General features: G+C 41.9%; 1 protein-coding gene across 1 annotated transcript in view; it reads right to left on the bottom strand.

The window, feature by feature from the left end:
• SENP7 (SUMO specific peptidase 7) overlaps positions 1-23,852 on the bottom strand; it is a 625,329-nt gene that overhangs the window by 301,024 nt on the left and 300,453 nt on the right. The window contains exon 8 of the mRNA XM_053707566.1: positions 14,701-14,810. Coding sequence (XP_053563541.1) covers positions 14,701-14,810 — 110 coding nt within the window. The remainder of the gene's footprint in view (positions 1-14,700; positions 14,811-23,852) is intronic.

The raw sequence follows: 23,852 nt of genomic DNA, 5'->3' as shown, positions 1-23,852 counted from the left end.
GTAATCACATCAGATTCAGCCTGCTGAGAAATGTTCCCTAAATCAGTAATTTCTCCCTCAGACAAAACCTCCCTGGCCCCCTCAGATTGGGTTAGGGGCCCTTCAGAGATATTAATATCAGCGTCGTCATGCTCTTCAGTAACTAAAACAGAGCAGCCACGCTTACGCTGACAAGGGTTCATTTTGGCTAAAATGTTTTTGACAGAATTATCCATTACAGCCGTTAATTGTTGCATAGTAAGGAGTATTGGCGCGCTAGATGTACTAGGGGCCTCCTGAGTGGGCAAGACTCGTGTAGACGAAGGAGGGAATGATGCAGTACCATGCTTACTCCCCTCACTTGAGGAATCATCTTGGGCATCATTGTCATTATCACATAAATCACATTTATTTAAATGAATAGGAATTCTGGCTTCCCCACATTCAGAACACAGTCTATCTGGTAGTTCAGACATGTTAAACAGGCATAAACTTGAACAGAAAGTACAAAAAACGTTTTAAAATAAAACCGTTACTGTCACTTTAAATTTTAAACTGAACACACTTTATTACTGCAATTGCGAAAAAACATGAAGGAATTGTTCAAAATTCACCAAATTTTCACCACAGCGTCTTAAAGCTTTGAAAATATTGCACACCAATTTTGGAAGCTTTAACCCTTAAAATAACGGAACCGGAGCCGTTTTAAGCTTTAAACCCCTTTACAGTCCCTGGTATCTGCTTTGCTGAGACCCAACCAAACCCAAAGGGGAATACGATACCAAATGACGCCTTCAGAAGTCTTTTATAAGTATCAGAGCTCCTCTCACATGCGACTGCATGCCATGCCTCTCAAAAACAAGTGCGCAACACCGGCGCGAAAATGAGACTCTGCCTATGCTTTGGGAAAGCCCCTAAAGAATAAGGTGTCTAAAACAGTGCCTGCCGATATTATTATATCAAAATACCCATATAAAATGATTCCTCAAGGCTAAATATGTGTTAATAATCAAACGATTTAGCCCAGAAAAAGTCTACAGTTTAAATAAGCCCTTGTGAAGCCCTTATTTACAATCGTAATAAACATGGCTTACCGGATCCCATAGGGAAAATGACAGCTTCCAGCATTACATCGTCTTGTTAGAATGTGTCATACCTCAAGCAGTAAGAGACTGCACACTGTTCCCCCAACTGAAGTTAATTGCTCTCAACAGTCCTGTGTGGAACAGCCATGGATTTTAGTTACGGTTGCTAAAATCATTTTCCTCATACAAACAGAATTCTTCATCTCTTTTCTGTTTCTGAGTAAATAGTACGTACCAGCACTATTTGAAAATAACAAACTCTTGATTGAATAATGAAAAACTACAGTTAAACACTAAAAAACTCTAAGCCATCTCCGTGGAGATGTTGCCTGTACAACGGCAAAGAGAATGACTGGGGTAGGCGGAGCCTAGGAGGGATCATGTGACCAGCTTTGCTGGGCTCTTTGCCATTTCCTGTTGGGGAAGAGAATATCCCACAAGTAAGGATGACGCCGTGGACCGGACACACCTATGTTGGAGAAACCCTGAATATCTGGCATGGCTGCCAGACGCTTGTGTAACCAAACAGACAGAGCAGATATCTGTCCCTTAAAAGAACTAGCTGACAGACCTTTCTCCAATCCTTCTTGGAGAAAAGATAGTATCCTTGGAATCCTAATCTTACTCCATGAGTAACCCTTGGATTCGCACCAGCAAAGATATTTCCGCCATATCTTATGGTAAATTTTCCTGGTGACATATTCACCAGGTCTGCATACCAAGTCCTGCGTGGCCACGCAGGAGCTATTAGAATTACCGAAGCCTTCTCCTGCTTGATCCTGGCTACTAGCCGGGGGAGAAGGGGAAACGGTGGAAAGACATAAGCTAGATTGAACGACCAAGGCGCTACTAAGGTATCTACCAATGTCGCCTTGGGATCCCTGGACCTGGACCCGTAACGTGTAGCTTTGAAGTTATGACGTGACGCCATCAGATCCAGATCTGTAATGCCCCATAGCTAGGTCAGCTGAGCAAAAAACCTCCGGGTGGAGTACCCACTCCCCCGGATGGAAAGTCTGAAGACTCAGATAATCCGCTTCCCAGTTGTCCACTCCTGGGATGTGAACTGCTGATAGATGGCAGGAGTGATCCTCTGCCCATTTGATGATCTTGAATACCTCCCTCATCGCCAGGGAACTCCTTGTTCCCCCCTGATGATTGATGTACGCAACAGTCGTCAAGTCCGACTGAAAACTGATGAATTTGGCCTCCGCTAGTTGAGGCCATGCCTGGAGCGCATTGAATATCGCTCTCAATTCCAAAATGTTTATCGGGAGAAGAAATTCTTCCCGAGACCATAGACCCTGAACCTTCAGGGACTTCCAGACCGCTCCCCAGCCTAAGAGGCTGGCGTCGGTCGTGACAATGATCCACTTCGGTCTTCGGAAACTCATTCCTTGAGACAGGTGATCCTGAGACAACCACCAGAGGAGTGAGTCTCTGGTTTGCTGGTCCATCTGAATCTGGGGAGAAAAATCTGCATAATCCCCATTTCATTGTTTGAGCATGCACAGTTGCAATGGTCTTAAATGAATTCGAGCAAAAGGAACCACGTCCATTGCCGCAACCATTAGTCCTGTTACCTCCATGCACTGAGCTATGGAGGGTTGAGGAATGGATTGAAGAACTCGACAAGTGTTCAAAAGTTTTAGTTTCCTGACCTCTGTCAGAAAGATTTTCATTTCTACCGAGTCTATTATTGTTCCCAGGAAGGGAACCCTTGTGAACGGGGACAGAGAACTTTTTTCTATGTTCACCTTCCACCCGTGAGACCTTAGAAAGGCTAGAACAATGTCCGTATGAGCCCTTGCTTTGTGAAAAGACGACGCCTGTATTAAATGTCGTCTAGTTAAGGTGCTACTGCAATGCCCCTTGGCCTTAGCACCGCTAGAAGGGACCCTAGCACCTTTGTGAAAATTCTCGGAGCAGTGGCCAATCCGAAGGGAAGAGCCACGAACTGGTAATCCGAATGGTTTCCATTTGGAATGATGGAACTCTGAGTAATTGGTCTAGGATCTTTAAATCCAGAATTGGCCTGAAAGTTCCTTCCTTTTTGGGAACTTCAAACAGGTTTGAGTAAAATCCCAGTCCTTGTCCTGCTGTTGGAACTGGGTTTATCACTCCCATTTTTAAAAGGTACTCTACGCAATGTAAGAATGCCTGTCTCTCTATCTGGTCTAAAGATAAGCGAGACAAGTGGAACCTTCCCCTTGGAGGAAGGTCCTTGAATTCTAGAAGATACCCCTGAGAGACAATTTCTAGTGCCCAGGGGTCCGGAACATCTCTTGCCCAGGCCTGAGCAAAGAGAGAAAATCTGCCCCCTACTAGATCCGGTCCCGGATCGGGGGCTACCCCTTCATGCTGTCTTGGTAGCAGCAGCAGGTTTTTTGGCCTGTTTACCCTTGTTCCAGCCTTGCAATGGTTTCCATGCTGGTTTGGGCTGGGGTGCGTTACCCTCTTGCCTAGTGGCTGTAGAGGTAGAAGCCGGTCCGTTCCTGAAATTGCGAAAGGAACGAAAATTAGACTTATTTTTAACTTTGAAAGGTCTATCCTGTGGAAGGGCATGGCCCTTTCCCCCAGTGATATCTGAAATAATTTCTTTCAACTCTGGCCCGAATAGGGTCTTACCTTGAAAGGAATATCAAACAAATTTGTTTTGGACGACACATCCGCCGACCACGATTTTAGTCAAAGCGCTCTACGCGGAACTATTGCGAAACCAGAATCTTTCGCCGCTAATTTAGCTAACTGAAAAGCGGCATCTGTAATGAAAGAATTAGCCAACTTCAGGGCGTGAATTCTATCCATGACTTCATCCTAAGAAGTCTCCTTCTGGAGCGAGTTTTCTAATTCCTCAAACCAAAAAGCAGCTGCAGTGGTTACAGGAATAATGCAAGAAATTGGTTGAAGAAGAAAACCTTGTTGAACAAAAATTTTCTTAAATAAACCTTCTAATTTTTTATCCATAGGATCTTTGAAAGCGCCACTGTCTTCTATTGGTATAGTTGTGCGCTTAGCTAGCTTTGAAACTGCCCCCTCTACCTTAGGGACCGTCTGCCACGCGTCCCTTCTGGGGTCAACAATGGGGAACATTTTCTTAAATATAGGAGGGGGAACAAAAGGTACACCTGGTTTCTCCCACTCCTTATTCACTATATCCGCCACCCTCTTAGGTATCGGAAACGCATCAGTGTGTACTGGGACCTCTAAGAATTTATCCATTTTACACAATTTTTCTGGGACCACCAAAGGGTCACAATCATCACGAGTAGCCATGACCTCCTTAAGTAGAGCGCGGAGGTGTTCTAGCTTAAATTTAAATGCTATGGTATCAGGCTCTGCCTGCTGAGAAACTTTTCCTGTGTCAGAAATTTCTCCCTCAGACAAGCCCTTCCTCATCGCCAAGTCAGATTGATGTGAGGGCACTACAGATAAATTATCCTCTGCGTCTACTTGCTCATTTTCTGTATTTAACCCCTTAATGACCACAGCACTTTTCCATTTTCTGTCCGTTTGGGACCAAAGCTATTTTTACATTTTTGCGGTGTTTGTGTTTAGCTGTAATTTTCCTCTTACTCATTTACTGTACCCACACATATTATATACCGTTTTTCTCGCCATTAAATGGACTTTCAAAATATACCATTATTTTCATCATATCTTATAAGTTACTATAAAAAATATTATAAAATATGAGGAAAAAATGGAAAAAACACACTTTTTCTAACTTTGACCCCCAAAATCTGTTACACATCTACAACCACCAAAAAACACCCATGCTAAATAGTTTCTAAATTTTGTCCTGAGTTTAGAAATACCCAATGTTTACATGTTCTTTGCAAGTTATAGGGCCATAAATACAAGTAGCACTTTGCCATTTCCAAACCACTTTTTTTCAAAATTAGCGCTAGTTACATTGGGACACTAATATCTTTCAGGAATCTCTGAATATCCATTGACATGTATATATTTTTTTTTAGAAGACATCCCAAAGTATTAATCTAGGCCCATTTTGGTATATTTCATGCCACCATTTCACCGCCGAATGCGATCAAATAAAAATATTTTTTTACTTTTTCACAAATGTTTTCACAAACTTTAGGTTTCTCACTGAAATTATTTACAAACAACTCATGAAATTATGGAATAAATGGTTGTAAATGCTTCTCTGGGATCCCCTTTGTTCATAAATAGCAGACATATATGGCTTTGGCTTTGCTTTTTGGTAATTAGAAGGCTGCTAAATGCCACTGCGCACCACACGTGTATTATGCCCAGCAGTGAATGGGTTAATTAGGGAGCATGTAGGGAACTTCTAGGGTTAATTTTAGCTCTAGTGTAGTGTAGTAGACAACCCCAAGTATTGATCTAGGCCCATTTTGGTATATTTCATGCCACCATTTCACCGCCAAAAGCAATCAAATAAAAAAAAATTGTTCACTTATTCAAACTTTAGGTTTCTCACTAAAATTATTTTCAAACAGCTTGTGCAATTATGGCACAAATGGTTTTAAATGCTTCTCTGGGATCCCCTTTGTTCAGAAATAGCAGACATATATGGCTTTGGCGTTGCTTTTTGGTAATTATAAGGCCGCTAAATGCTGCTGCGCATCACATGTGTATTATGGCCAGCAGTGAAGGGGTTAATTAGGTAGTTTGTAAGGAGCTTGCAGGGTTAATTTTAGCTTTAGTGTAGAGATCAGACTCCCACCTGACACATCCCACCCCCTGATCCCTCCCAAACAGCTCTCTTCCCTCCCCCACCCCACAATTGTCCCCGCCATCTTAAGTACTGGCAGAAAGTCTGCCAGTACTAAAATAAAAGGTATTAAAAAAAAATAATAATTTTTTTAGCATATTTACATATGCTGCTATGTAGGGTCCCCCCTTAGCCCCCAACCTCCCTGATCCCCCCAAAATAGCTCCCTAACCCTCCCCCTCTGCCTTATTGGGGCCATCTTGGGTACTGGCAGCTGTCTGCCAGTACCCAGTTTGCAAATAAAAATGTTTTTTTTTTTTATTTATTTTTTTTATTTGTTTCTGTAGTGTAGCTTCCCCCCCACAGTCCAATACCCCACCAGCCAAACCGATCACCAAATAAATATATTAACCCCTTTGATCCCCACTTCTAACAAAAAACTTTCTGTAGCGTAGTGGTTCCCACCCGCTCCCTCCCCGTGCACGCGCCCGCCCGGCCTCCCCGCGCACGTGCGCGCGTCCGTGCGCGTCCCCCCGGTCGTCCCCGCCCCCGATCCCGCCCCCCTCCGCATCACAAAGGCCATCGATGGCCGCCACCCACCTCCCACACCGGCTCCCACCCACCAACGAACGTAGCAGTTAATGTCCGGTGCAGAGAGGGCCACAGAGTGGCTCTCTCTGCACCGGATGGCTAAAAATGGTTATTGCAGGATGCCTCGATATCGAGGCATCACTGCAATAACCGGAAAGCAGCTGGAAGCGAGCAGGATCGCTTCCAGCTGCTTTCCACACCGAGAACGTGCAGGGTACGTCCTCAGGCGTTAACTGCCTTTTTTTTGAGGACGTACCCTGCACGTCCTCGGTCATTAAGGGGTTAAAACTGAGCAATCACGCTTCCTAGGAAAGCTGGCAGTTTGGATAAAAATGCTGCGATAGAATTATCCATTACTGCTGCTAACTGTTGCATAGTAATCGCAATTGGTGCGCTAGATGTACTGGGCATCGCCTGCGCGGGCATAGCTGGTGTTGACACAGAAGGAGAGGAAAGCAAGCTATTTTCACTACCTTCAGCTAAAGAATCATCTTGGGCTATATTTTTAAGTGTGATTGTACTGTCCTTAAGCTGTTTGGACGCTATGGCACACTTCACACATAAATTTAATGGGGGAACCACCTTGGCCTTTGGACATACAGAACATAGGCTATCTGAAGACTCAGACATGTTTAACAGACTTAAACAGAACTATAATGCAATAAAAATTATTTTTGACAAAAACGTTACTGTCTCTTTAAATAATAAAAAAGCACACTTTTTTTACTGAAATATCAAAAAACCATGAAATAAACATCCGATTTTAATGAAATTTTCACCACAGAGTCTTAATGCTTTGAAAAGATTGCACACAAATTTTCAGATCAATTAACCCCTTAATGCACACTTTTTTACTGAAACATCAAAAAAACCATGAAATAAACATCCGATTTTAATGAAATTTTCACCAGAGTCTTAATGCTTTGAAAAGATTGCACACAAATTTTCAGATCAATTAACCCCTTAATGCCCAAACCGGAGTTAATAACAGTTATTAACCAGTTAAAACACTACAGTACTAGCCACAGATTTCACTGTAGCCTTTTACCTTCATTAGGGATTATTTTAGCAGGAAATAAGCCACCCTGGAGTCTTTTAAGATGCCTCTTGACTCCCCACATGAAGCTGCATGGATTGCCTAGGCAAAAACAACTGCACAATTTAGGTCTAAAGATGAGGCCTCCTCCCTCTTCATTCTAGAGTGGAGGGGCCTTTCTGACTAGATTTAGGTGTCCAAATAAGTGCCAGGCCGAAATTAAACCCCAAAAGTGTTTTAAAGTCTGAAAAAACACCTTATTTATAGTGAAAAACATGCTAAAAAGCAATCGATTTTAAAGCCCACAATAGTGTCAACCAGCATAGAGCCCTAAATATAAGCCATCATTTTATACAGAGTCTATTAGAAAAAAAAAAAAATGGCTTAGCAATCCCAGAGGGAATTTCTGACAGTCTTCTAGCATTACATGGTCTTGTTAGAAACATGACTGATCATACCTGAAGCAGATAAGCCTGCAAACTGTTCCCCCCAACTGATGTTCTCTGGTTAACAGTCCTGCGTGGGAACAGCAATGGATTTTAGTTACTGGTGCTAAAATCATACTCCTCTCAACAGAAATCTTCATCACTTTCTGCTGTAGAGTAAATAGTACAAACCGGCACTATTTTAAAATAACAAACTCTTGATAGAAGAAATAAAAAACTACAACTAACACCACATACTCTTTACCACCCCCGTGGAGATGCTACTTGTTCAGAGCGGCAAAGAGAATGACTGGGGGGGCGGAGCCTGAGGGGAGCTATATGGACAGCTCTGCTGTGTGCTCTCTTTGCCACTTCCTGTAGGGGAAGAGAATATCCCCACAAGTAAGGATGAAGCCGTGGACCGGATACACCAATGTAGGAGAAAAATGCTGTTTTGACAATATTTTTATTTGGGAGAAATGTTCTCAGTAGTTTATAGAATAAAACAAATATGTTCATTTACTAAAACACATACCTATAAATAGTAAAACCAGAGAAAGTGATAACGTAGCAGTGTTCATTTTTTCTAGAGCTGTGTATGTATATGTATATATATATATATATATATATATATATAAATAACACAATTTATGCTTACCTGATAAATTTATTTATCTTGTGGTGTATCCAGTCCACGGATCATCCATTACTTGTGGGGATATTCTCATTCCCAACAGGAAGTTGCAAGAGCACACCCACAGCAGAGCTGTCTATATAGCTCCTCCCTTAACTGCCATATCCAGTCATTCGACCGAAAACAAACAGAGAAAGGAGAAACCATAGGGTGCAGTGGTGACTGTAGTTTAAAATTAAAAAATACCTGCCTTAAAATGACAGGGCGGGCCGTGGACTGGATACACCACAAGAGAAATAAATTTATCAGGTAAGCATAAATTGTATTTTCTCTTGTAAGGTGTATCCAGTCCACGGATCATCCATTACTTGTGGGATACCAATACTAAAGCTAAAGTACACGGATGAAGGGAGGGACAGGGCAGGTACTTAAACGGAAGGTACCACTGCCTGTAAAACCTTTCTCCCAAAAATAGCCTCCGAAGAAGCAAAAGTATCAAATTTGTAGAATTTTGAAAAAGTATGAAGCGAAGACCAAGTCGCAGCCTTGCAAATCTGTTCAACAGAAGCCTTATTTTTAAAGGCCCATGTGGAAGCCACAGCTCTAGTAGAATGAGCTGTAATCCTTTCTGGAGGCTGCTGGCCAGCAGTCTCATAGGCTAAGCGGATTATGCTTCTTAGCCAAAAAGAAAGAGAGGTTGCCGAAGCCTTTTGACCTCTCCTCTGTCCAGAGTAGACAACAAACAAAGCAGATGTTTGACGAAAATCTTTAGTAGCTTGTAAGTAAAACTTTAAAGCACGAACCACGTCTAGATTGTGTAATAGACGTTCCTTCTTTGAAGAAGGATTAGGACACAAAGACGGAACAACAATCTCTTGATTGATATTTTTATTATATACCACCTTAGGTAAAAACCCAGGTTTGGTACGCAGAACTACCTTATCTGCATGGAAGATCAGATAAGGAGAATCACATTGTAAGGCAGATAACTCGGAAACTCTACGAGCCGAGGAAATAGCTACCAAAAAAATAACTTTCCAAGATAAAAGTTTGATATCTATGGAATGAAGAGGTTCAAACGGAACCCACTGAAGAACTTTAAGAACCAAATTTAAGCTCCAAGGTGGAGCAACAGGTTTAAACACAGGCTTGATTCTAACTAAAGCCTGACAAAATGCCTGAACGTCTGGAACATCCACCAGACGCTTGTGCAAAAGAATAGATAGCGCAGAAATCTGTCCCTTTAAGGAACTAGTTGACAATCCTTTCTCCAATCCTTCTTGGAGAAAAGATAATATCCTGGGAATCCTGACCTTACTCCATGAGTAGCCCTTGGATTCACACCAATAAAGATATTTACGCCATATCTTATGATAGATTTTCCTGGTGACAGGCTTTCGTGCCTGAATTAAGGTATCAATGACTGACTCGGAGAAACCACGCTTTGATAAAATCAAGCGTTCAATCTCCAGGCAGTCAGCCTCAGAGAAATTAGATTTGGATGGTTGAAAGGACCCTGAAGTAGAAGGTCCTGTCTCAGCGGCAGAGTCCATGGTGGAAAAGATGACATGTCCACCAGATCTGCATACCAAGTCCTGCGTGGCCACGCAGGCGCTATCAAGATCACCGATGCTCTCTCCTGATTGATTTTGGCAATCAGACGAGGGAGCAGAGGAAACGGTGGAAACACATAAGCCAGGTTGAAGGACCAAGGCGCTTCTAGAGAATCTATCAGCGTTGCCTTGGGGTCCCTGGACCTGGATCCGTAACAAGAAAGCTTGGCGTTCTGGCGAGACGCCATGAGATCCAGTTCTGGTTTGCCCCAACGATGAGCAAACACCTCCAGATGGAGTTCCCACTCCCCCGGATGAAAAGTCTGTCGACTTAGAAAATCCGCCTCCCAGTTCTCTACACCTGGGATATGGATAGCTGATAGGTGACAAAAGTGAATCTCTGCCCAGCGAATTATCTTTGAGACTTCTAACATCGCTAGGGAACTCCTTGTTCCCCCTTGATGGTTGATGTAAGCCACAGTCGTGATGTTGTCCGACTGAAATCTGATGAACCTCATTGACGCTAGATGAGGCCAAGTCTGAAGAGCATTGAATATCGCCCTTAGTTCCAGAATGTTTATTGGAAGGAGTGTGTAATCCCCATTCCACTGACTGAGCATGCAGAGTTGCAGCATTCTGAGATGTAGGCTTGCAAACGGCACTATGTCCATTGCCGCTACCATTAAGTCGATTACTTCCATGCACGGAGCCACCGAAGAGCGAGGAATGGAATAAAGAACACGGCAGGAATTTAGAAGTTTTGATAACCTGGACTCCGTCAGGTACATTTTCATTTCTACAGAATCTATCAGAGTCCCTAGGAAGGAAACTCTTGTGAGGGGGGATAGAGAACTCTTTTCCTCGTTCACCTTCCACCCATGCGACCTCAGAAATGCCAACACTATGTCCGTATGAGACTTGGCAATTTGGAAGTTTGACGCCTGAATCAGGATGTCGTCTAAATAAGGGGCCACTGCTATGCCCCGCGGCCTTAGGACCACCAGAAGCGACCCCAGAACCTTCGTAAAAATTCTTGGGGCTGTAGCTAACCCAAAGGGAAGAGCTACAAACTGGTAATGCCTGTCTAGGAAGGCAAACCTGAGAAACCGATGATGATCTTTGTGTATCGGAATGTGAAAATAAGCATCCTTTAAATCCACTGTAGTCATGTATTGACCCTCCTGGATCATAGGTAGGATGGTACGAATAGTCTCCATCTTGAATGATGGAACTCTGAGGAATTTGGTTAAGATCTTTAGATCCAAAATTGGTCTGAAGGTTCCCTCTTTTTTGGGAACTACAAACAGATTTGAGTAAAATCCCTGTCCCTGTTCCTCCTTTGGAACTGGATGGATCACTCCCGTAACTAGGAGGTCTTGTACACAGTGTAAGAATGCCTCTCTCTTTATCTGGTTTGCAGATAATTGTGAAAGGTGAAATCTCCCTTTTGGGGGGGAAGCCTTGAAGTCCAGAAGATATCCCTGGGATATAATTTCCAACGCCCAGGGATCCTGGACATCTCTTGCCCACGCCTGGGCGAAGAGCGAAAGTCTGCCCCCTACTAGATCCGTTACCGGATAGGGAGCCGTTCCTTCATGCTGTTCTAGAGGCAGCAGCAGGCTTTTTGGCCTGCTTACCCTTGTTCCACGTCTGGTTAGGTCTCCAGACCGTCTTGGACTGAGCAAAAATTCCCTCTTGTTTTGCATTAGAGGAAGTTGATGCCTCACTTGCCTTGAAGTTTCAAAAGGCACGAAAATTAGACTGTTTGGCCCTTGACTTGGACCTATCCTGAGGAAGGGCATGACCTTTTCCTCCAGTGATATCAGCAATAATCTCCTTCAAACCAGGCCCGAATAGGGTCTGCCCCTTGAAGGGAATGTTAAGCAGCTTAGACTTTGAAGTCACGTCAGCTGACCATGATTTGAGCCATAGCGCTCTGCACGCCTGGATAGCAAAACCAGAATTCTTAGCCGTTAGTTTAGTCAAATGAACAATGGCATCAGAAACAAAAGAATATGCTAGCTTAAGTGCTCTAAGCTTGTCAAGTATGTCATCCAATGGAGTCTCTACCTGTAAAGCCTCTTCCAGAGATTCAAACCAGAATGCCGCAGCAGCAGTGACAGGTGCAATGCATGCAAGGGGCTGTAGGATAAAACCTTGTTGAATAAACATTTTCTTAAGGTAACCTTCTAACTTTTTATCCATTGGATCTAAGAAAGCACAACTGTCCTCGACAGGGATAGTAGTACGCTTTGCTAGAGTAGAAACTGCTCCCTCCACCTTAGGGACTGTCTGCCATAAGTCCTGTGTGGTGGCGTCTACTGGAAACATTTTTCTAAAAATAGGAGGGGGAGAGAACGGCACACCTGGTCTATCCCATTCCTTAGTAATAATTTCTGTAAACCTTTTAGGTATTGGAAAAACATCAGTGCACACCGGCACTACAAAGCATTTATCCAGTCTACACAATTTCTCTGGCACTGCAATAGTATCACAGTCATTCAGAGCAGCTAAAACCTCCCTGAGTAACACGTGGAGGTGTTCAAGCTTAAATTTAAATGTAGAAATATCAGAATCAGGTTGCATCATCTTCCCTGAGTCAGAAACATCACCCACAGAAAGAAGCTCTCCTTCTTCAGCTTCTGCATATTGTGAGGCAGTATCAGACATAGCTCTTAAAGCGTCAGTATGCTCTGTATTTCGTCTAACTCCAGAGCTATCTCGCTTTCCTCTAAATTCAGGTAGTCTGGCTAATACCGCTGACAGTGTATTATCCATGACTGCCGCCATGTCTTGTAAAGTAAATGCTATGGGCGCCCTAGATGTACTTGGCGCCATTTGAGCGTGAGTCCCTTGAGCGGGAGTCAAAGGATCTGACACGCAGGGAGAGTTAGTCGGCATAACTTCCCCCTCGTCAGATTCCTCTGGTGATACATTTTTTAAAGACAGAATATGATCTTTATTGCTTAAAGTGAAATCAGTACATTTGGTACACATTCTAAGAGGGGGTTCCACAATGGCTTTTAAGCATAATGAACAAAGAGTTTCCTCTATGTCAGACATGTTTGTACAGACTAGCAATGAGACCAGCAAGCTTGGAAAACACCTTAAAGGACCAGTCAATACAGTAGATTTGCATAATCAACAAATGCATGATAAGAAGACAATGCAATAGCACTTAGTCTGAACTTCAAATGAGTAGCAGATTTTTGATAAATAAATTGCAAAGTTATGTCTATTTCCACTCCCCCTGTACCATGTGACAGCCATCAGCCAATCACAAATGCATATACGTATATGCAGTGAATTCTTGCACATGCTCAGTAGGAGATGGTGACTCAAAAAGTGTAAATATAAAAAGACTGTGCACATTTTGTTAATTGAAGTAAATTGGAAAGTTGGTTTAAATTGCATGCTGTATCTGAATCTTGAAGTTTAATTTTGACTTGAGTGTTCCTTTAAATCAAGTTAACAAGCAAATATAAAAAACGGTACTGTGCCTTTAAGAGAAACAAATTATGTCAGAATTTGAAAAACAGTGAAAAAAAGGCAGTAAATCAAACGAAATTTTTACAGTGTGTATAATAAGCTAACAGAGCATTGCACCCACTTGCAAATGGATGATTAACCCCTTAGTTCAAAAAAACGATATAGACGTTTTTAACAGTCACACCAAACTGCCACAGCCTTGCTGTGGGCCTACCTTCCCCAACAAACGATTTTCGAAAGCCTAAGAGCCCTTTAGAGATGTCCTATTGCATTCAGAGGACTCCTGGAGGAAGCTGGATGTCTCAGTCTGTAAAAGTTACTGCGCAAAAAAGCGCTAAATTAGGCCCCTCCCACTCATAGTAACACAGTGGAAAGCCTTAGGAAACTGTTTCTAGGCAAATTTAAGCCAGCCATGTGGGAAAAAACTAGGCCCCAATAAAGTTTTATCACCAAAGTATATATAAAAACGTTTAAACATGGCAGCAAACATTTTATATTGTAAATATAAAAGAGTATTACCTCAAAAAGTAAGCATGATACCAGTCGCTATTAAATCACTGTATTCAGGCTTACCTTACATAAATTTGGCATCAGCAGCATTTTCTAGCATTCACATCTTCTAGAAAAATCTTAACTGCACATACCTCATAGCAGGATAACCTGCACGCCATTCCCCCGCTGAAGTTATCTCTCTCTTCAGTCATGTGTGAGAACAGCAATGGATCTTAGTTACAACCTGCTAAGATCATATAAATCACAGGCAGATTCTTCTATTTTTCTGCCTGGAACAAAATAGTACAACTCCGGTACCATTTAAAAATAATAAACTTTTGATTGAAGCAAAATAACAGCTACATTTCACCACTTCTCTCTTACTACCTCCATGTTTGTTGAGAGTTGCAAGAGAATGACTGGGTATGGCAGTTAGGGGAGGAGCTATATAGACAGCTCTGCTGTGGGTGTCCTCCTGCAACTTCCTGTTGGGAATGAGAATATCCCACAAGTAATGGATGATCCGTGGACTGGATACACCTTACAAGAGAAATAAATATATATATATATATATATATATAAGTTACTTAGAATATTTACAGATTATTTAACACAATTATTCAGTTAAAAATAAAGCAGTGTTTGAGAAAGTGTTGAGTTAAAAATCTTTTTTTTTTCTTATACTACATAAATGTTATTGAATATGATCTTCCCAACCTCTTGTCCACAGCTCTCATTGGTTTCTTTTGCTTCAACAAGCTGTTCCTTAATTTCAGAGTCAATATTTTTGCTGCACTCTTCATCTTCCCCATCACTAGAAAGAACAACTTAAAAAACAAATCAGGTTGTAAGCATAGAAAAGTAAAATAAATTACAATTTGAAAAATCAATTTCAAATACTGACTGTACAAACAAAGGCAGTAGTTTTAGGTTGTAAAATTTGGTTATAAGCTGTTAATTGTGTCATTATTTGAATGAGCACCTTTTTAGATGTAAAACTGCACCAAGCCAAGACTTAAAATAAGAGTTTGACAGTAAGGAATATAATGCTCTATAGTCTATATCAGTAAACTGTCTTGATAAAAGGTTTCATATCAAGTTGACAAGTATGAAGATATTCAAGAGTAGAGAGAAACAGGAGCGCCACATGGCCTAGCACTGTATATATTCGTGTGAGATGGTGCATAGAATATTTACACAGCACTCACATTTAGTAGAGCACCACTCTTGGTGCAAATAGAGCAGGCTGGAATTAAACAGTCACCCAGCAGACTGACCTCCAGAGTGACTACAAAGAGACAGGCTACGATATCCCAAAAGGTAGTGCACCATATAACAAGAAGTAAATAGGAATAAATGGTATAACAGCAAGTAGTAAGTACAAAACTTACTTTATTAAAAACAATTGTAAAAAACAAATTATGCTTACCTGATCATTTTCTTTTCTTCAAAGAGTCCACAACTGCATTCATTACTTTTGGGAAATAAGAACCTGACCACCAGGAGGAGGCAAAGACACCCCAGCCAAAGGCTTAAATACTCCTCCCACTTCCCTCATCCCCCAGTCATTCTGCCGAGGAACAAGGAACATTAGAAGAAATACCAGGGTGAAAAGGTGCCAGAAGAATAAAAGATAAGAGACGCCCCACAGAAAAAATACGGGTGGGGAGCTGTGGACTCTTTCCATCTGAAGAAAAGAAATTAGCAGGTAAGCATAATTTAAGTTTTTTTTCATAAATGGAAAGAGTCCACAGCTGCATTTATTACTTTTGGGAAAACAATACCCAAGCTATAAAGGACACTGAATGCAAAAATGGGAGGGTACAATAGGCGGCCCATTCTGAGGGCACCAGACCTGAAAAAACCCCAACCCAACCAAACCCTGCTTTGTCGGAGCCGGGCAAAAAAACTAGAAGGAAAAGGCCTCAAGGACACTGACCCGCAGATAGTCCGAAAGCCTAACAAGAGACCGCAAGCAGACTCACTGAGACAACACTCCTCCAAGAGAACCGTCGCCCAGCAGTCGGTCCCCTTACTAGTACAGTACCAAAATCCCCAAAAGGGAGAGGACAAGGGTAAGCCAAAGGGATAACCAAAAGGTACAGCAAAATCCATAAAGAAAAAAAAAACCTTCAAAAGGAGGGACAAGACCACAGAGACCCAAATGGATCCCGAGAACAAGGGGAGACGACACCCAACCCACAAGGAGCAACCGGGCATCATCAAGGAGCAGAAACATCTCCCAAACATTGTGCAACAGCACCGAAAAAGACAACTGAAGACAAAGTCCTCAAAACATCAGAACTCAGAGACTGAGCAAACAGAAAATTACAAGCAGCAAACTCAGAAAACAAACATCTGAGTACAGTAACACGCTGCCATCCATAGGAAGACACGGACAAAACACTATCCGTAAGGAAGAAGCGGCCGAACAAAATAGCAGACTGCCCATCCAAGACAGAGATTGCCCAACCTCTAGAGGACACTCTCCAGGCAATACAGGCCGCCAAGCCTACCCACAGATCTCAAAGGGGGAGAGGCACAGAACCTCTAAAAAAGGAAGGTCCACTGTAGCCCCCAAGACCTGAAGATGAATAACAGATCTCAGATCCTACACCTAGCCAGAATAGCCCAAGCAACAGCAGATCTGAAAGTAAGGGAACCGAAAGGAACTCAGAGACCGGCCCCCAAAAGGGCTGAAGAATGGACACAGCCACTACAACCTAAAGACAATAGAGCAGGCGTTAGACCCAAGGAGATCTAGCAAGGCCACCCGACTAAGTCTTAATGTGGAGCTAGCAGCTCCCCAGATGGAAAGGAACAACTCAAAGAGCATACCAATCCCCAAACCAGATAAACATCTATTCCAACCTCGCGAACACAGGAGAGGCCCCTAAAAAGGGAACCACCTGAAAAGGAGAGCATCGATAAACACCTGCCCAGAAGACAGGAAGTCGTAGGAAGAACCGAGAGCACACAAGGCCACGTCACTGACGAACACGGAAGAACCCCTTAAAACACCATCATGCTAGCAAACATAACAGATGCAAAAGAGACAGCTGAGCAACCGCAAACCTTCCGTTTGCTAGGCAGGAAAGCCCACCATCAGGTCACGTTAGTTGGCTGTCCCAAGGGAACCGTATCGTCTGGCACAAGACAAGGCCCAAGGAGCCCGGCTCTCAATAAATCTGGCAAATTTGTAAAACAGAAACAGCCAGAAAAAGGGCTAAGCCCAAGTACCCTGGAAACTGGAACCCCCAGGCCAGTCCTAGGATCATAAGGTCCGGTAACATCCCACGGCGGGATCCACAAAGAGAAAACGCAGAGTAAACCCCTCGACAACCGGAAGATCAGGACAAACAACCTGGGCCCCACAAATGTTTAGATTAACCAATCTTCCAGGCACATAAATCCCTCGTTTGATATAAAAAAACACACCTCTCAGGGAAAAAAATCCAGAACAACCCAGATAACAAGAGCAAGAAGCTCTTGCAAGTCCCGACCCAAAGGGAAGAGACCACCTCTTGCAGGAGCCCAACACTCCAAAGAGTCAGGGCATAAAAGGACACTAGAGCTAACAGGCTAACATGATTGTGCTTGAAGAGTGCGGCTAATCCCCCTATGGGACACAAAGCGCTGCTCATTTTATCAACCTCGAAAGGAGGAAAGGCTGAGTAGACCTCGTTGGGGATCGAACTAGCAACCCTCGGATAGCTACAGTACAGAGTAGCCACAGAGCATTAGAATGCTGAGCTAGCTGTCCAGCTAGCCACAAGCTCCAGACACAAGGGGAACAGTGAGAACAAGTCACCCGAACAGAGCAAAATCAAGCCTCCACATAACCTCAGATTCGAAGTCAGAGGACAGTAAAACATGGGTTTGGATGCGACCTGGATGGCAATACCTGAACCATATGAGTGGAAAAAAACTAGGACCTCTTCTATCTCAAGAAGGAGATGCAGAGCATTCCCAACACTGGGGAAGGACCCCTAACTGGAGCCCAAAAAGACCCGAAAAAGGAACAGCCAACTCCCGAAGGGAATCCAAGTCCCCGAAGGCGACCCATCCACAAGGAGAACGGAAAATCCAAGAGCTCTCAATGAAGAAGAGAATCACTAAAAGAACAAGTCCAAAAACATAATTTATGTAAGAACTTACCTGATAAATTCATTTCTTTCATTTTAGCAAGAGTCCATGAGCTAGTGACGTATGGGATATACATTCCTACCAGGAGGGGCAAAGTTTCCCAAACCTCAAAATGCCTATAAATACACCCCTCACCACACCCACAAATCAGTTTAACGTATAGCCAAAAAAGTGGGGTGACAAGAAAAAAGTGTGAAAGCATAAAAAACATAATATACAAAAAAATCAAAACCACCACAAAAAAGGGTGGGCCTCATGGACTCCTGCTAATATGAAAGAAATGAATTTATCAGGTAAGTTCTTACATAAATTATGTTATCTTTCATGTAATTAGCAAGAGTCCATGAGCTAGTGACGTATGGGATAATGACTACCCAAGATGTGGATCTTCCACGCAAGAGTCACTAGAGAGGGAGGGATAAAATAAAGACAGCCAATTCCGCTGAAAAATAATCCACACCCAAAATAAAGTTTAAATCTTATAATGAAAAAAACTAAAATTATAAGCAGAAGAATCAAACTGAAACAGCTGCCTGAAGTACTTTTCTACCAAAAACTGCTTCAGAAGAAGAAAACACATCAAAATGGTAGAATTTAGTAAAAGTATGCAAAGAAGACCAAGTTGCTGCTTTGCAAATCTGATCAACCGAAGCTTCATTCCTAAACGCCCAGGAAGTAGAAACTGACCTAGTAGAATGAGCTGTAATCCTTTGAGGCGGAGTTTTACCCGACTCAACAAAAGCATGATGAATTAAAGATTTCAACCAAGATGCCAAAGAAATGGCAGAGGCCTTCTGACCTTTCCTAGAACCGGAAAAGATAACAAATAGACTAGAAGTCTTTCGGAAATTCTTAGTAGCTTCAACATAATATTTCAAAGCTCTAACTACATCCAAAGAATGCAATGATCTCTCCTTAGAATTCTTAGGATTAGGACATAATGAAGGAACCACAATTTCTCTACTAATGTTGTTAGAATTCACAACCTTAGGTAAAAATTTAAAAGAAGTTCGCAACACCGCCTTATCCTGATGAAAAATCAGAAAAGGAGACTCACAAGAAAGAGCAGATAATTCAGAAACTCTTCTAGCAGAAGAGATGGCCAAAAGAAACAAAACTTTCCAAGAAAGTAATTTAATGTCTAATGAATGCATAGGTTCAAACGGAGGAGCTTGAAGAGCCCCCAGAACCAAATTCAAACTCCAAGGAGGAGAAATTGACTTAATGACAGGTTTTATACGAACCAAAGCTTGTACAAAACAATGAATATCAGGAAGATTAGCAATCTTTCTATGAAAAAGAACAGAAAGAGCAGAGATTTGTCGTTTTAAGGAACTTGCAGACAAACCTTTATCCAAACCATCCTGAAGAAACTGTAAAATTCTCGGAATTCTAAAAGAATGCCAGGAAAAGTGATGAGAAAGACACCAAGAAATGTAAGTCTTCCAGACTCTATAATATATCTTCCTAGATACAGAATTACGAGCCTGTAACATAGTATTAATCACAGAGTCAGAGAAACCTCTTTGACTAAGAATCAAGCGTTCAATCTCCATACCTTTAAATTTAAGGATTTGAGATCCTGATGGAAAAAAGGACCTTGCGACAGAAGGTCTGGTCTTAACGGAAGAGTCCATGGTTGGCAAGAGGCCATCCGGACAAGATCCGCATACCAAAACCTGTGAGGCCATGCTGGAGCCACCAGCAGAACAAACGAGCATTCCTTCAGAATCTTGGAGATTACTCTTGGAAGAAGAACTAGAGGCGGAAAGATATAGGCAGGATGATACTTCCAAGGAAGTGACAATGCATCCACTGCTTCCGCTTGAGGATCCCTGGATCTGGACAGATACCTGGGAAGTTTCTTCTTTAGATGGGAAGCCATCAGATCTATTTCTGGAAGTCCCCACATTTGAACAATCTGAAGAAAAACCTCTGGGTGAAGAGACCATTCGCCCGGATGTAACGTTTGGCGACTGAGATAATCCGCTTCCCAATTGTCTATACCTGGGATATGAACCACAGAAACTAGACAAGAGCTGGATTCCGCCCATACCAGTATTCGAGATACTTCTTTCATAGCCAGAGGACTGTGAGTCCCTCCTTGATGATTGATGTATGCCACAGTTGTGACATTGTCTGTCTGAAAACAAATGAACGATTCTCTCTTTAGAAGAGGCCATGACTGAAGAGCTCTGAAAATTGCACGGAGTTCCAAAATATTGATTGGTAATCTCACCTCCTGAGATTCCCAAACCCCTTGTGCTGCAGAGACCCCCAAACAGCTCCCCAACCTGTCAGACTTGCATCTATTGAAATTACAGTCCAGGTCGGAAGAACAAAAGAAGCCCCCTGAACTAAACGATGGTGATCTGTCCACCACGTCAGAGAGTGTCGTACAATCGGTTTTAAAGATATTAATTGAGATATCTTTGTGTAATCCCTGCACCACTGGTTCAGCATACAGAGCTGAAGAGGTCGCATGTGAAAACGAGCAAAGGGGATCGCGTCCGATGCAGCAGTCATAAGACCTAGAATTTCCATGCATAAGGCTACCGAAGGGAATGATTGTGATTGAAGGTTTCGACAAGCTGAGATCAATTTTAGACGTCTCTTGTCTGTCAGAGACAGAGTCATGGACACTGAATCTATCTGGAAACCTAAAAAGGTTACCCTTGTTTGAGGAATCAATGAATTTTTCGGTAAATTGATCCTCCAACCATGATCTTGAAGAAACAACACAAGTCGATTCGTATGAGATTCTGCTAAATGTGAAGACTGAGCAAGTACCAAGATATCGTCCAAATAAGGAAATACCACAATACACTGTTCTCTAATTACAGACAGAAGGGCACGAGAACCTTTGTAAAAATTCTTGGAGCTGTTGCTAGGCCAAACGGCAGAGCCACAAACTGGTAATGCTTGTCCAGGAAAGAGAATCTCAGAAACTGATAGTGATCTGGATGAATCGGAATATGCAGATATGCATCCTGTAAATTTATTGTGGACATATAATGCCCTTGCTGAACAAAAGGCAGGATAGTCCTTATAGTTACCATTTTGAATGTTGGTATCCTTACATAACGATTCAATATTTTTAGATCCAGAACTGGTCTGAAGGAATTCTCCTTCTTTGGTACAATGAAGAGATTTGAATAAAACCCCAGCCCCTGTTCCAGAACTGGAACTGGCATAATTACTCCAGCCAACTCTAGATCTGAAACACATTTCAGAAATGCTTGAGCCTTCGCTGGATTTACTGGGACACGGGAAAGAAAAAATCTCTTTGCAGGAGGCCTTATTTTGAAGCCAATTCTGTACCCTTCTGAAATAATGTTTTGAATCCAAAGATTGTGAATTGAATTGATCCAAATTTATTTGAAAAATCGTAATCTGCCCCCTACCAGCTGGGCTGGAATGAGGGCCGCACCTTCATGTGGACTTGGGAGCTGGCTTTGGTTTTCTAAAAGGCTTGGATTTATTCCAGACTGGAGATGGTTTCCAAACTGATACCGCTCCTGTGGGTGAAGGATCAGGCTTTTGTTCCTTATTGTGACGAAAGGAACGAAAACGATTATTAGACCTAAATTTACCTTTAGATTTTTTATCCTGTGGTAAAAAAGTTCCTTTCCCTCCAGTAACAGTTGTGATAATAGAATCCAACTGAGAACCAAATAATTTATTACCCTGGAAAGAAAGGGAAAGCAAAGTTGACTTAGAAGACATATCAGCATTCCAAGTTTTAAGCCATAAAGCCCTTCTAGCTAAAATAGCTAGAGACATATACCTGACATCAACTCTAATGATATCAAAGATGGCATCACAAATAAAGTTATTAGCATGTTGAAGAAGATTAATAATGCTATGAGAATTATGATCTGTTACTTGTTGCGCTAAAGCTTCTAACCAAAAAGTTGAAGCTGCAGCAACATCCGCTAAAGATATAGCAGGTCTAAGAAGATTACCTGAACATAAGTAAGCTTTTCTTAGAAAAGGATTCAATCTTCCTATCTAAAGGATCCTTAAAGGAAGTACTATCTGCCGTAGGAATAGTAGTACGTTTAGCAAGAGTAGAAATAGCCCCATCAACTTTAGGGATTTTGTCCCAAAACTCTAATCTGTCAGATGGCACAGGATATAATTGCTTAAAACGTTTAGAAGGAGTAAATGAAATACCCAAATTATTCCATTCCCTGGAGATTACTTCAGAAATAGCATCAGGGACAGGAAAAACTTCTGGAATAACTACAGGAGATTTAAAAACCTTATTTAAACGTTTAGATTTAGTATCAAGAGGACCAGAATCCTCTATTTCTAATGCAATTAAGACCTCTTTAAGTAAAGAACGAATAAATTCCATTTTAAACAAATATGAAGATTTATCAGCATCAACCTCTGAGACAGAATCCTCTGAACCAGAGGAACCACTATCAGAATCAGAATGATGATGTTCATTTAAAAATTCATCTGAAAAATGAGAAGTTTTAAAAGACCTTTTACGTTTACTAGAAGGGGGAATAACAGACATAGCCTTCTTAATGGTTTTAGAAACAAAATCTCTTATGTTAACAGGAACACTGTGAGTATTAGATGTTGACGGAACCGCAACAGGTAATGTAACATTACTAAAGGAAATATTATCTGCATTAACAAGTTTGTCATGACATTCATTACAAACAACAGCTGGAGGAACAGATACCACAAGTTTACAACAGATACACTTAACTTTGGTAGATCCAGCACCAGGCAGCGTTTTTCCAGAAGTATCTTCTGACTCAGTGTCAATCTGGGACATCTTGCAATATGTAATAGAAAAAACAACATATAAAGCAAAATTGATCAAATTCCTTAAATGACAGTTTCAGGAATGGGAAAAAATTCCAGTGAACAAGCTTCTAGCAACCAGAAGCAATAAATAATGAGACTTAAATAATGTGGAGACAATAGTGACGCCCATATTTTTTAGCGGCAAAAAAGACGCCCACATTATTTGGCGCCTAAATGCTTTTGGCGCCAAAAATGACGCCACATCCAGAACGCCGACACTTTTGGCGCAAAAAAAACGTCAAAAATGAAGCAACTTCCGGCGATACGTATGACGCCGGAAACCGGAAAAAAAAATTTGCGCCAAAAAAGTCCGCGCCAAGAATAACGCAATAAAATGAAGCATTTTCAGCCCCCGCGAGCCTAACAGCCCACAGGAAAAAAAGTCAAATTTTAAGGTAAGAAAAAAATGATTGATTCATATGCATTATCCCAAATATGAAACTGACTGTCTGAAATAAGGAATGTTGAATATCCTGAGTCAAGGCAAATAAATGTTTGAATACATATATTTAGAACTTTATATAAAAGTGCCCAACCATAGCTTAGAGTGTCACAGAAAATAAGACTTACTTACCCCAGGACACTCATCTACATGTAGTAGAAAGCCAAACCAGTACTGAAACGAGAATCAGCAGAGGTAATGGTATATATAAGAGTATATCGTCGATCTGAAAAGGGAGGTAAGAGATGAATCTCTACGACCGATAACAGAGAACCTATGAAATAGACCCCGTAGAAGGAGATCATTGAATTCAAATAGGCAATACTCTCCTTACATCCCTCTGACATTCACTGCATGCTGAGAGGAAAACCGGGCTCCAACCTGCTGCGGAGCGCATATCAACGTAGAATCTAGCACAAACTTACTTCACCACCTCCATAGGAGGCAAAGTTTG

The sequence above is a fragment of the Bombina bombina genome, chromosome 3, assembly GCF_027579735.1.
Source record: "Bombina bombina isolate aBomBom1 chromosome 3, aBomBom1.pri, whole genome shotgun sequence".
Taxonomy (NCBI): domain Eukaryota; kingdom Metazoa; phylum Chordata; class Amphibia; order Anura; family Bombinatoridae; genus Bombina; species Bombina bombina.
The sequence above is the reverse complement of the archived record's forward strand: the minus strand, read 5'-3'. Positions and strand labels throughout refer to the sequence as shown.